The sequence below is a fragment of the Helianthus annuus genome, chromosome 3, assembly GCF_002127325.2.
Source record: "Helianthus annuus cultivar XRQ/B chromosome 3, HanXRQr2.0-SUNRISE, whole genome shotgun sequence".
Classification (NCBI taxonomy): Eukaryota; Viridiplantae; Streptophyta; class Magnoliopsida; order Asterales; family Asteraceae; genus Helianthus; species Helianthus annuus.
Window position 1 is genome coordinate 27,933,447 of NC_035435.2, and position 14,450 is coordinate 27,947,896.

The 14,450-nt window shown below is 33.2% G+C and overlaps 1 protein-coding gene across 1 annotated transcript; it reads right to left on the reverse strand.

Annotated features, from left to right (window-relative positions):
- Window positions 1–1,723: 1,723 nt before the first annotated feature.
- LOC110928911 lies at window positions 1,724–6,816 on the reverse strand. Its single transcript, XM_022171960.2, has 6 exons — window positions 6,538–6,816; window positions 4,527–4,814; window positions 3,964–4,137; window positions 3,769–3,875; window positions 3,092–3,405; window positions 1,724–2,469 (listed from the first exon to the last, which is right to left on the reverse strand). The coding sequence occupies exons 1-6, from the start codon at window positions 6,703–6,705 to the stop codon at window positions 1,829–1,831; spliced, it is 1,692 nt and encodes a 563-aa protein (XP_022027652.1). The 5' UTR covers window positions 6,706–6,816; the 3' UTR covers window positions 1,724–1,828.
- Window positions 6,817–14,450: the final 7,634 nt, after the last annotated feature.

A 14,450-nucleotide genomic window follows, 5' to 3' on the forward strand; every position in this document is an offset into this window, starting at 1 on the left:
GAGTGAAACCACCCGATCATATTCATCTCCACTAGGCTATAATGTCTATACACTAATTCAGGAAGAAACCCAATAAGTCTGGAAAAAACCCCCCTCGTAAGAACCAAACCCGAGACCTAATGGTCTTTAAGTCGTATCCCACCATGGGCATAAAAAATATATTATGATGATCGATTTTTATAACTTTTCTTTATTGTCATGTGATTTATGCATAGTTAATAAGCAACCAGATGTCTCAGTAATGTGATTATATGCACGCTTAACTTTTGTTATGTGTTCCGTTAAATATACGTTTTGTTATGGTTAGAATAAAATAGTGAGTAAAAAATGTCTGTTTTTTACGTGCGACGCATGCTTGATTAAAATTTAGAAAACACATTACATTACATATTTATTTAAGAGTTTCATTATCAATTATTGATCTTAGCTACGGTTGATGTATAACTAATCCCATATGGAGGCAGCAAAATGTGTCATGTGTTAAACAAGTCGTGTTCAACACGACACATTTAACCAGCTTATTGAACTTGAGCACGACACGTTTAACCCGCTTATTGAATTCAAACACGAAACGTTTAACTAAACGTGTTATATACTAGAACATTAATATGAATATGTTTAATAAAGAGTTACACAACATGTTGATCATGATTAAATTTAACTAATTCAATAACACAAATGCGACATGTTTAATAAAATCAAATACAAAGTGTTCAATAACACGAACGAACACAATTATTAATTAACATGACCTTAGATAGAAGCTTTAAACGTTTTGTAAAAGTTAATAGTATGTAGATGAGGCAAGGGCTAGATGTTTATAACCACATACATAATGATTTACAAAGTTATAAATTTGTCTTTTTTATAAACGAGTCTTAAACATATCATGTCAATCTCTTAACCCATTTTAACATGATTATTAAATGGGTTATATGTGTCATAAACAATTAGGCGAGTTGACACCATTTAGACACGTTTTTAACTATGGAATGAATGTCTTAACCCATTTGTGACCACTAACCAGAACCCGTTTACTCCAAACCCAAACCCCTTTATCTTGGTGTCTTGCCAACTCTAGTCTCTATCTTCAGTATCTTGGTGTCTTGTCGTCTTGATGGGACAATCATAAAATTATCAAAATGGTTTCGCCTGCTATATTTGTTTATATGGATGCTAGTGGCTAACGGACGCTGTGGCGGATCCAAGAACTTCTTTCAGTGGGTTCGTTTTGGTAGTTTTTCACTATTTTTTTTTTCAAATCATACAAAGTTTTTACTAGTTTTTTCCAACCCGAGTGGGTTCATGTGAATCCACAAAACAGGGCTGGATCCACCACTGAACGGACGAAAGCGATGGAGACAACAAACATGGCGGTGGATGATTTTAGCCCTTCGAACCCGTTCCAAGTTAGCAAATTTCATAAGAGTAGTCCATTTTGGCCCATCATATTAAGTAGACCCATTAAAAAAATACCCAAATGAGCCCATTTCTAATGGGTCATGATTGACACGTGTAATGTCACATAATCATTTTATTTAAACACAGTCGATCAATCAACAATACTCATATAGAAAATGGCAAATATTAACTAATAAAGAAAGCTATCATATACTATAATGTAACTGCATATATATATATAAGTATATAACACATCTTATGTAGTTTCATAAACATAAACATAAACATAAACAACTGCTTTAAAACATAAACTGTCCTATAACCAACTGCACATACTAAACAAAGAGGTTTGTTATACGAAAAGATCTCGGGATTTTTCATGAATGCTCATATCAACACTTCTAAATCCCCAAAAACATGAGACCCATCACTTCAAAATCTCACCATTCTCCGAAATGTCAAACAAGAACCTGGGGAGAGACGCTATGCGCGGTAGCTGATGCACCAACTCAGCAAACGAGTCGGTTCTTGTAATACCTGACTCCTGGTTAGACTCAGGGTTAGAACTGTCATTTCCATCTTGCGGCGCCATCTGACTGGAACCAGGAGTAGAACTGCTTATCTGATTATCTGTTGGTGTTGAATTAACATGCATGGGAGTAAAACAGTCATTTCCGCCTTGAGGAGAGATTAGATTATGATGAGGGGTAAAACCGTCATTTTGGACTTGATGAGGGATAGAACTGTCGTTTACTATTTGCTGACCGTTTTGGTAATCTTGAAGAAGGCAGCAGAGGGAATTGACTCTAGACATGAGGGTTCTCTCGTCTGAAGTTGCGGTCAACTGGTTGTCGCTAAGTAGGATTTGTGAAATGTTTTCTAGCGTATCTTTCGGGTAATCCAGCCCAGGGGCATTATGGGAAATTGGTAAATTCCCGGAGGTGTTTTGCTCGGAAAAACCGTGTTCGATTTGGTTTACAAGATCAGATATTGACATGTTTGGCTGGAGACCGGGTGCATACAGTTGTTGTTTCATACCGTTTTGCCCATCAATGTCCATAGACATACCTGATAAATAATAGAAAAGGAAATAATTGTTTGCGGGTCAACAAAATCTTGTTTGCCAAAAGAAAAACCAAAAAAGTGTACGCAGGTCAACACTATTGGACTATATTATTATTAGAGTTTATTAGTGTGAGCCCACGGGCCCACATTCGGTGGGCCCGTGGGCTAACACTAATAAGCTCGAATAATAACCTTAGGTTTTAGGGTGGGCCCAATGAACTCTAATAATAATATAGTCCAATAAACACAACTCAAACGGGTCGGGCCTTGAGCCCACGGGCCCACCTAATATGGGCCCGTGTACTCACACTAATAAACTCTAATAATAACCTTGGTTTTAAGGTGGGCCCATGGGCTCACACTAATAAACTCTAATAATAATATGGTCCAGTAAACACACCCCAAATGGGTCAGGCCTGTATGGACTTCTGCCAAAAAAATGACATGTTTCAACCCAAACCCATTTTGACCCGTTACACAGCATGCCTAAGCCATGTTACCCGCCCGTCTTATCACCTCTATGATTAACCTATGTCCTTGGTAAAATGTGTATTTAATTTGGGCCTGCGGGAGTATTTCTTATAGTAAACTATTCAATCATCATTTTTATGGTAGAAAAAGGTACCTGAGCTTGAAGATTGGGCCTCTTTAGATTTATCTTGATGGATCAAACCGAGAGAGCCCGATTCCACGGTTCTAGGTGGATAATTAAGTAAAGCAGATGGTGAAGCCATATGTGAAATACCATAGAATTCTGGTATGTTGAAAACAGTGTTGGCTGACATATTTTGATCATTAATGGAAGTTTGAGGCGAGACAAATGGGAAGTTTAAAATGATGTCTTGCTGCTGGCTCAGAAAGTTGAGTCGCGCGTCACACTGAATCAGCTTTTCGTAATGCTTGTCTAGCACGCCTTGTTCACATTGTAGAAAATGTTGCCTGCAAAAACAATGGTAAGCAAGCAAACGATAGTTAAAGAGGTGGCAAGATGGGAGGGGGTAATGGGTCAAATACAGTTTGGGTTGAAATGGGTCATTTTTAGTATGTGCCTAAGAGGATCGAGTGACCCAAATACCCTTTTTTCCGTTTTCTAAAATATATTAATTATTAACGTGTTAATTATGATATCATAAACAATATTATAACAACAATTAGATGGAAATGATTTACGAGGTTCAACCCATTTGGCCAAATTCCCTTACGGTATAAATTATTCTTTGACCCGTTTGCGATAAAGCAAAATTTCCACCTCTAAATCAAAGACCACGAAAAGAATAATATAAGGAACATGTAAATAAATACCTTTGTGTGTTTGCTTCTCCATCTGTAAAGTCCGCAGTGGACCGCCACTGTGTGTGTTTTCTGGGCTGCGGGTTGATTTCTTTAAAGAAGAGCGGTGGTTTATCAAGCTTACAATAAAACAGTAAAATGTTGAGCAGAAATTATACAAGCTAATAAAGTCACAATGTACAAGAGTACAAGGATAAGAGTATTCACCACAATAGTCAAACCTCCAGGCCCATTAGCTGCACAGTTTGCCTTCAGGCCCACGATATCAGCCCAATTGATTTCAAACTTTTTCTTTAGTCCTCCATCAAGAACTTCCCATACAATCTTGTGCTTTGAAAAGTAACATTTTGCCACTAGATCGCCTTCATGTTTCGACACATACTGCCACAAAAAAACAAGTTTTGACCTCAAAATCCCTTTAAGCATTTCTGATTTATAAGTCATAGGGGTCGGTTGGGTTGGCCCGCATACACCTTTTGTCCATTTATCAATACGATACAAAAAAATTAATGTGTTAACTATGATTACAAAAATAAAAATAAATTGTTTGCAATAAAAAAGTAGATATTTGAGGAAAAAAAAATAGGAGGTTAAATACATTAAAAATAGAGTTGGGGTAATTTGACCCGTTTGCTCAGTTCCCCTATGGATAATGTGTTGATTTGACCCGTTTGAAATAAAGCACAACCCAAATCAACCAGTTCATAAGTATAAGTGTCGAAATTGTGACCTCTAAGTTATAAAAATAAGACCAAACACAATACAAATACCTCCCATCGGCCGATCCTTAAAAGTGAAGCTGGAAAATGAGAAGCTTTCAACTTATCAATGGAACTTGAAGCCCTGGCCCGCGTTTTTGCCTTCGAATCTCTCTTGGTTTCTGCTTCAGGATTTTCAGTGGACGAATCACCCTTGTCAGCATTGCTTTGGTTCAACCTCTTTTGAGCTAGCTCCAACAATGATGGACTCTTCCTTAACCGCAAACCCAATGGGCTTGGTTCATTAAGCGGGTTATATTGAGATTGTGGGACTAGAAACTCATTGTCAAGTCTCGGTTGCTATTCAAGTTATAAACACAAACGCCCACAAGACAAAAAGTAAGTAGCATGTCAAAATTGGCCTAAAACATTTCTTTTTGAAAATGTAGCATCTTATTTGTGTTAGTTTAAAGTACATTATCAAAAAACTATAAATTTAGCAAGTAAGTTACATTATGTGCAAAACTAGCTTTTAACTTGCAAATCAACTCAAACTTATAAGTAACCATCTCCAAGGAAGCACGTAATTCACATTTTTCAAAGGCAAAAAATGACTATTTTTTAATATACTGAGCTCACGTAAAATTAAACGGAGGAATAAAAATAGAACGATTTAGTTTCGTATGACGACAGTTTCCACCGAGTATATAGCAGTTCTCTTACAAGTGTCATGATACAATGAATATTTACTATATTAGTTTGTTCCGTGTAAATTTAATCATGCAACCATGACAAGACCCACCGTTCACACAGCGGTTCACGTGATTTGTGACGATACATTGAACAATTAGTCCACATAGTCTAACCTTACACGACTCCAATTGTAGAATGCCATTCATCACCACCGCTAAATAAGCGGCGACTTTATTGAATCATTAATTCTAGTAGAGCCTTTCATAACTAAATTTATAATCCGAACAAATTTAAGGTCATACCATATGAGATAACAAGTATTCCAATATGATAATCTCAAGTTAAAATTTGCAATAAACTCTAAATTAAAACCAGGTACATTAGTAAATTTAAGATAAAAAAAATCAAAATGCATTTTAACATCAACTTTTCTCCTTGAACTCTAATTAAGCACAAGTTAAGCACTCAATTACAAGTCTAAAATATCCTTAACTTGCATCAACTTTAAAATAACACAAAATTATCAACAATTGTTGCCAAAAATCTGCTTAAGACATCTTGTAAAATCGAGTTATAAATTGTAAACTACATTTCTAAATTTTCATGATTTATGAAAGAACACACACCTTGAGTATTCAAATTATTCAACTCATCACTTTTATCCAAAAAAAAAAATCATATAATATAATTGTAAATACAAAAAAATGGCAACTAAAAAAAATATTTATGTGATTATATTCTCACGTCAATTTTCATCAAATTAATGCTACAAATATTTACCTCTCATCATTTTCTTAAACGGCAAATGTTACTCTACTCCTACTTTATAAATTACACTAAATCAATCTTAATGTACTTCATGCCAGGAATTGAACCCTGTTATTCTCCCAAGAGGTAAAAACCCTCTCATCATTTTCCTGTTTTTTTTAAAGTAGTTCAAACCTCGCTCTTACCTGACCCGAACGAGGACGGACTCGAAAATTTTAACGTTTTGTTATGAAAATTTTGAACACTGAAAAAAATGGAACCCGTTGAAAAAAAAAATACTGGGTTCGCCACTGCACCGGCAACACCCGGCCAAAGAGGAACTAAACCCGGGTTTTCTCAACATCCCAATTTGACCATTTATGTCAACTAATTGAATTAACTTCAAAACAAAAACAAAGTAATTGACATCTTATAGAAATTAAAATAAAAAAAATATTTTTTGTTTTGTTTTGTTTTGTTTTGTTTTGTGAGCTATACAAGTAAACAAAACAATGAAAGCATATTAATCACATCATATATTAATTTAAAATTCACAAAAAACATTAGCCATTAACCATTAACCATTCAATAACACATAAAATAAACCCAAATCCAAATTAGCAACATAAATCATTAAATCAACCTGATGAGTCATAGTAGACGATGATTTCCACCGTTTTGAAACCGGTTCGAACTCACGGGTCTCGTTAACATACACCGAAACCTCGTCTCCAGCCGACAAGTTATCCTCCGGCTCCGGCAACTGCCTGACATTATTATTATTCTGAGATGACATGATCAAGTGAACCATGCATTAACAATTTACAGACCAGCAGCAAGTTCTGTAATGAAAACCAAACAGTCAGTTAAAGTAATGATGAATGTGAACAAGAGTTGAATTCGAATGAAAAACATTTGTTGTTCAAATTCTGCAATGGAGAATCTGAGAAACCGAGAGAGAAGAGAAAAGCTGGATGAAGAGTGTTGCTTGCTACGTGTAATATACCGAAGTTTGAGCAGGTGAATTTACGAAATTGCCTATGGGAAATTAAATATGTGGGTCCCACCTACGATTTTTATTTGCTTAAAATAGTTTGTTTCTGGTTTTATTTTATTTATTTTTTTTCATTTATAGCAAATATTAGGTAAAAAAATTATGATTGGTGTTTAAAACTTTAATTATGATATTATGATATGATATGATATGATACGATATGATATGATTACTGTTGATGATATATCATTATTATGTCATCAACGTAAATCACAAGTGTGTTACAAAAAAAATTATCGAGTAGGATGACTCATCAAAAAATTTAAGAACCGCAGTCGATCTCACGGTTTAACATGGATTAATTGTGAAACTATCATACAAAGTTGAACTAACTTGATTCTTGCATGTTATTTGACAAAATCCATTATACTAGCTTCGAGATAGCTGAAATATAAAACGAAGAAACGCAAAACCAATAAACTTTAAATTAGATATTGTATTTAAAATAAAATTTAAACAACGTATTGTGCATGCTTACATGGGACACATTATGAAGTATGCTTTTTTTATGAAAAAGGAAGATATAAACATATGATACAAATGCTAAATATAATTATTTATATACGCTACATACTCCAATTATATAAAAGGATATCCTAATTATCGATAAGTGAATTAGGCAAACCAAATAAATATTATACATAATCATCGCGGTTGATTCTCGGTCAAGCCATGCATCGATCGTACCAAGTTTGATGAAGTCGGAAAGACAAAATGTTAAAGAAACTAATAATAACTGATAGATCGTGGTCAGTGGCACAGTTGGACCATGGATTGACCATCAACAACAACTTGGGGAACAATGATTTAGCAAGAAAACCATGAGTGAAGTCCGCGATGGAGGTCAAACTTCGAGCATAGATTGGCCGTCATGATTTAGCAAGAAAAAGATGATTGATCTCCCTTATTCTTTGAAAAAATCTTCTTTCTATTTAACTTTAATTATTTTTATTTTATTTTCTTATAGTTAAGTTTGTTTTTCATTTAACCTATTTACTAGGTTATAACCCCGTGTATCACACGGGGTGAATAGATGATACATTGTAAAATAAAAAAAAATAAAAAAGATGATTCTAATATCATATAACAATAAAAGATTATTCTGTGTGTCAAAAAATCTAAAAATTTCCCACTACAAATCTTTTTGAGGTTCATCCTTTTTTTTTAATTATTTTTGAGCTTTCATGGTTATGTTCATCCTTTTTTTTAATTATTTTTGAGCTTTCATGATTATCATCTCTAACTTATAACATCAGACAACATAACCAATGATGCCTAAAACGAATAGAAAACCAAACTGAACCGAAACGAAAAAACATATATTTTTATGTTTAAGTTTAAGTGTGTTTAACCCATGCTATTAGATATTATTAATTTTGTTCTTGAATATTAAGTACTTATAATAAATAAATTAAGATGTTTATTTATAATTGAGATGATTTATTTATTGTCTATAACAAATAATAAAATTTAATATAAAAATTAAACAATCTTCAAAGTATTATAAAAGAAAAAGTCCTAATAAAAAACTTTGAAGAAACATAAAAATAGATTAAAAGGTTAGGTTTATGTAAATATTTTTAGTTATAACCTCGTGTATTACACGGGTTAAATAAATAAATTTTATATACAAAATAATAAATAATAGAATGATTTTTGGTTTTTCAAAACCGTTCGGTTTCAGTTTTTTCGGTTTCGGTATTTTCGGTTTTTACACCGGTTCGGTTCAGTTTTTCGGTTATTACGGTTTTTGAAACAAAAGTAAGTAAAATTCAAAAATAAAAAATTATAATTCAAATTTAAGAATATTTCTTATATGGTTACATTTAAGTTATTATACTTAATCTTTTTAACTAAAAATATTTACATAACCCTAACCTTCTAATCTATTTTTGTGTTTCTTCAAAGTTTTTTATTAGGACTTTTTCTTTTATAATACTTTGAAGATTGTTTAATTTTTATATTAAATTTTGTTATAGACAATAAATAAATTATCTCAATTATAAATAAACATCTTAATGTTTTTATTATAAGTACTTAATATTCAAGAATAAAATTAATAATATCTAATAGCATGGGTTAAACACACTTAAACTTAAACATAAAAATATATGTTTTTTCGTTTCGGTTCAGTTTGGTTTTCTATTCATTTTAGGCATCATTGGTTATGTTGTCTGATGTTATAAGTTAAGAGATGACAACCATGAAAGCTCAAAAATAATTAAAAAAAGGATAAACCTAAAGAAGATTTGTAATGGGAAATTTTTAGATTTTCTGACACACAGAATAATCTTTTATTGTTATATGATATTAGATTTTTAATTTTTTTTTAATTTTTAAAGATAGGTTAAATTAGGTCGTAACTTACAACTTTAAACAACTTTAATAATTTATAAATATTATAAACAATCCTTAATTATGGTAGTTCCTAAAAATCGGATTTAATAATTATATAAACATTTATAGACAATTTTCCTAAAAAATTGGAAACTATTCGTAAGTTATTTCGAAAACAATTAATCAAGTTAATTTTTTTTTAAGATTAAAAAAAAAATTTTAAGATTAAAAAAAAAACTTGGTTTTAGATGCTCTCCTTGATTGACAAGTGTCCCAAATCTAGTTTCTTTTATTATATAGTATAGATTATAACTTAAAAAAAATACATGACTTTAATTTGTTTTGAAAAAAAAATCCGAATTTTTTATACATATTTTTCCATATAAAACTTTATTTTTATATTTTTAACGAATTTTAATTCTTGATAAATTTCTTCAATATTTCAAATTATTATAACAAAATTACAAATTTGCCTATATACTATTTAGAGTAAACTACCATTTTGGTCCCTGAGGTTTGGACAGTTTTGCCACTTTAGTCCAAATCTCAAACCTTTGCATCTGGGTCCCTGTGATTTCAGTTTTGTTGCCATTTTAGTTCAAAAGTAAATCAACTCAAATTCCTCAAATTAAATCATGATATTTTGTCCTTTTCCTCAAGGGTAATTTGGTCATTACAAATACTAATTAAAATAATTAAATTAATCCCTTTAAAAGAAGCACAGAAGATGATTGTTGGGTATGTGCTTCTTCGATCAACAAACCCTAAATCTTCATTCATTATTCATCGTTCTGCAAATCAAACAGGCAATTCAGGGACCAAATTATCCGAACAATTACTCCGATACTAACTAACGCAACAATTTCGTATCATCAACATCTAACTAAACATAATTACAAAATCAACACATAAACAGTGAATAACAACTTCCTACATTACAATATCATACCAGTCACATTACCCTGCAACTTACTAACAACCGAAACAGTAGTCAAGCTCTTCGGTTTAACCTCCGGCGGCATCTCAAATCCACCGGCCGGCAAAGACGACGCAAACTTCCCGGAACCACCTGTCCGGCGACCGCACACTCTTCTCCTCAAAAAAATCTCCAACAGACGACGAGGGATTGTAACTGTCAACCGGAACTACATTCAAAGAGTCGCCGGAGAACCGATTTAACGGCGATAATAGCCGATTCGCCGGTGGTAGAGTACGGGGAGGTGGAATCATGACCGGAGAGAGTGAGTAGCCGGAGGGAGAAAGGTCCGATAATGGAGGTGAGGTGAAGTGGAGGATTGTGGTAGGGGAATGAATTGAGAGCAGTCCGGTGGTGTGAAGAAGCCGATGTGACGGACTTTGGGGTCGATGACAGTGCGGGATTGCCGGCAGGGATCCATTGGTGGCAGAATGTGGTGGAGCTAGGGTTTAAAGGGTGGGGATGAAGGTGGTGAGTGGAGATTTGTACGGTGAGGAGGTGGCGGTGGTGAGAAGGGGGAGGAGGTGGCGGTGGTGTTAGAGAGAGGAGAGAGTGGCGGTGATGAGAAGGGGGTCTCAGGTTTGTGCTTCTTTTAAAGGGATTAATTATTTTAATTAATAATTTGTTAAAATAATAGTTGTAATGACCAAATTACCCCTGAGGAAAAGGACAAAACATCACGATTTAATTTCAGGAATTTGAGTTGATTTCACTTTTGAACCAAAATGGCAACAAAACTGAAACCATAGGGACCCAGATGCAAAAGATTTAAGATTTGGATTAAAGTGGCAAAACTGCCCAAACCTCAGGGACCAAAATGGCAGTTTACTCTACTATTTATTACCACTTACATTTTTATTTTTTGTTCTTGGTGACTATTTCACAAAGTACTCCAACGTAGGGCTGTTCATGAGCCGAGCCGAGCCGAGCCAGGCCAAGCTCGAGCTCGGCTCGATTATAAACCGAGCTGGCTCGGCTCGTTTTTAAAACCGAGCTGAAAATCTAAGTTCGGGCTCGGCTTGGTTTTAAACCGAGCTGGCTCGGCTTGGCTCGATTTTATAAAAAAAACCTTAATATATACCTTTTAAAGTTCAGTAGCCTAAAATATTATTCAATACTTTAAAAGCATATATTCAAAAATAAGTTCAACCAAATACATTACAAACCAAAATCAAGTTCAACAACGCAAAATAAGTTTCTATTTCAACAAAATACAATATTAGTTCATTAGTATGGTAATCAACTTTCAAATATACTATGGATATCAAATTACAAACGTATCTACATGTAAATAGTAATCAGTTTTTTTTTGTAATAAATCATAATGTATATAAAATTAAAATTTATTATAAGTAAAATAATTCGAGCTAAACCGAGCCGAGCTACAAAGCGAGCCAAACCGAGCCAACTCGGCTCGTTACGAGCCGAGCCGAGCTAGGCTCACTTTCTAACCGAGTCGAGCTGGCTCGGCTCACTTTTAAACCATATCAAGCGAGCTTTTTCCGAGCTAAATCCGAGCGAGTTTCGAGCGAGCTCCGAGCCGCGAGCTTTTAGAACAGCCCTACTCCAACATGCTCTTCAAGCATGTTATTTATTTATTTAAAAATGATCACTTTAATGTTTTTTTATAGAAATCCGAATTTTGTATACATGTTTTTCCTTATAAAACTTTTTTTATATTTTTAACGACATTTAATTTTTGATTTTTCCTTATCAAACTTTATTTTTATATTTTTAACGACATTTAATTTTTGAGAAATTTCTTCAATATTTCAAATTTTTATAAAAAATTACAAATTTGCTTATATACTATTTATTGCCACTTACATTTTATTTGTTTGTTCTACCCTACGTGACGATTTCACAAAGTACTCCAAATCGTATTCTTTAATAGGGTTGTCCAAAAAGTTGCAGTTCGGGGCTTATCCGGATTTAGCTCAAAACAAGCTCGCTCGATGTGGCTCAGTATCCAAATCGTATTCTTCAATAGGGTTGTCCAAAAAGCTCGCAGTTCGGAGCTCGTTCGGATTTAGCTCAAAACAAGCTTGCTCGATGTGGCTCGGTATGAAAGTGAGCCGAGCCGGCTCGGCTCGCTTAGAAAGCGAGCCTAACTCGGCTCGGCTCGTAACGAGCCGGATTGGCTCGGTTTGGCTCGCATACCAACTCGGCTCGGCTTAGGTCGGATTATTTTACTTTTAATGTATTTTATTTTTATATACATTATAAGGGTGAGGATCAAATAGGAATTTTATTTTGGCTAGAAATGATAGGTAGTAATAGGATTATGACATGTGGCAAAATTTAAAATAAAGAGAAAGGGTATTTTAGTCAATTTCATCCAATCTTCTCCCTTCTTCTCTCTGTAACTTCAAAACCCACCATCTTCAACTTTTTCTTCACTTTCTATCTCAATAATCACTACATTATAGTGCGATTTTCATCACCAATCAATCATTGAAACACCCAATCAACGTGTTCTTCAACTTTTTTGAAGAAACCCAATTTAATTTCATACAATATCTCATTTTTCCCGTGATTTTGAAGCGAATCACTCAATTCGTTCGATTCGATTGCTGATAAGTGTTTCTAAAATTCAAATTTCGTTAATCGTTAAAGAAATCTAAAGAAATCGGCTTCGATCTATGTAAGAAATTTTTGAATTGCATTTTTACGATCTGAGTTTTTGAATTGAGCCATTGCGTTTTACAAAGTAATGAAAAACACCGCTTTTTTGTACTTTCAGTTTATTGGGTTTTAGAAACAAAACATTTAGCTCATTGCGTTTTAGAAAAAAACACTTTCTTTTGTGTTTTTATCTATTGCGTTTTAGGAAAACACATTTTTATCTGTTTTTTGGTCCAATGCGTTTTAGAAAAACACATTTTGAAGTGTTTTTAGTCCATTACGTTTTAGGTAAAACACATTTTTATGTGTTTTTAGTCCATTGCGTTTTAGAAAGAACACTTTCTTTTGTGTTTTTAGGCCATTGCGTATTAGAAAAAAAGACATTTTTATGTGTTTTTTTGGTCATTACGTTTTAGAAAAACACATTTTGAAGTGTTTTTTGTTCATTGCGTTTTAGGTAAAAACACATTTTTATGTGTTTTCAGTCCATTGTGTTCTAGAAATAATACTTTCTTTTGTGTTTTTAGTCTATTGCATTTTAGAAAAAAAAAGATTTTTATGTGTTTTTTGGTCCATTGCGTTTTAGAAAAACACATTTTGAAGTGTTTTTAGTCCATTACATTTTAGGTAAAAACACATTTTTATGTGTTTTCAGTCCATTGCGTTTTAGAAAGAACACTTTCTTTTGTGTTTTTAGGCTATTGCGTTTTAGAAAAAAGACATTTTTATGTGTTTTTTGATCCATTGCGTTTTAGAAAAACACATTTCTTTGTGTTTTTTGTACATTGAGTTTTAGAAAAAAAATCATTTTTTTACGCTTTTTGTTCATTGCGTTTTACGCAACTGGGTTTTCGAAAAAAAATTTCGAAAATATAGTAATAGTATACTCGTTTTAAAGATAAAAAAACGCTTGTTTTTTTTGGTGCAATTTTTATAAAAAAATAATGTCGTATGAAAGAGTTATTAACATTTAAAAAATGTGGGGGAATTGGAAGAGAGAGAAACTATTGCTCTAGATTGACTAGAATGCTTTTACACAAACCCACGCGCTTCCTTTTTTTTTCTTCGATTTCACTCATTTAATCTTAGCCCTTGATTAAATCAATTGATGGTCAAGATTACTTCCTAGCCTTTCTAGCAAAAAAAAAACTTTCTATTATATTCCGACCCTACATTATAATATATCACAAAAGTTGATTATTATTTACATGTGATGAGGAGTGTAATTTGATATTTATACCACATTTAAAGGTTGATTACCATGCTAATGAACTTATATTATATTTCGTTGAAATTAAGAACGTATTTTGTGTTGTTAAACTTAATTTTGGTCTGTAATGTATTAGGTTGAGTTTATTTTGAATATGTTCTTTTGAATTATTGCATAATATTTTAGATTACTAAATTTTGAGAGCCATGTATTAATTTTTCTTTTCAATATTGAGCCAAATCAAGCCGAGCCGAGCCAGCTCAGTTTAAAACCAAGCCGAGCCAAGCCAGCTCAGTTTAAAACCAAACCGAGCTCGAGCTTAGATTTCTAGATCGGTTTCAAATCTGAGCCAAA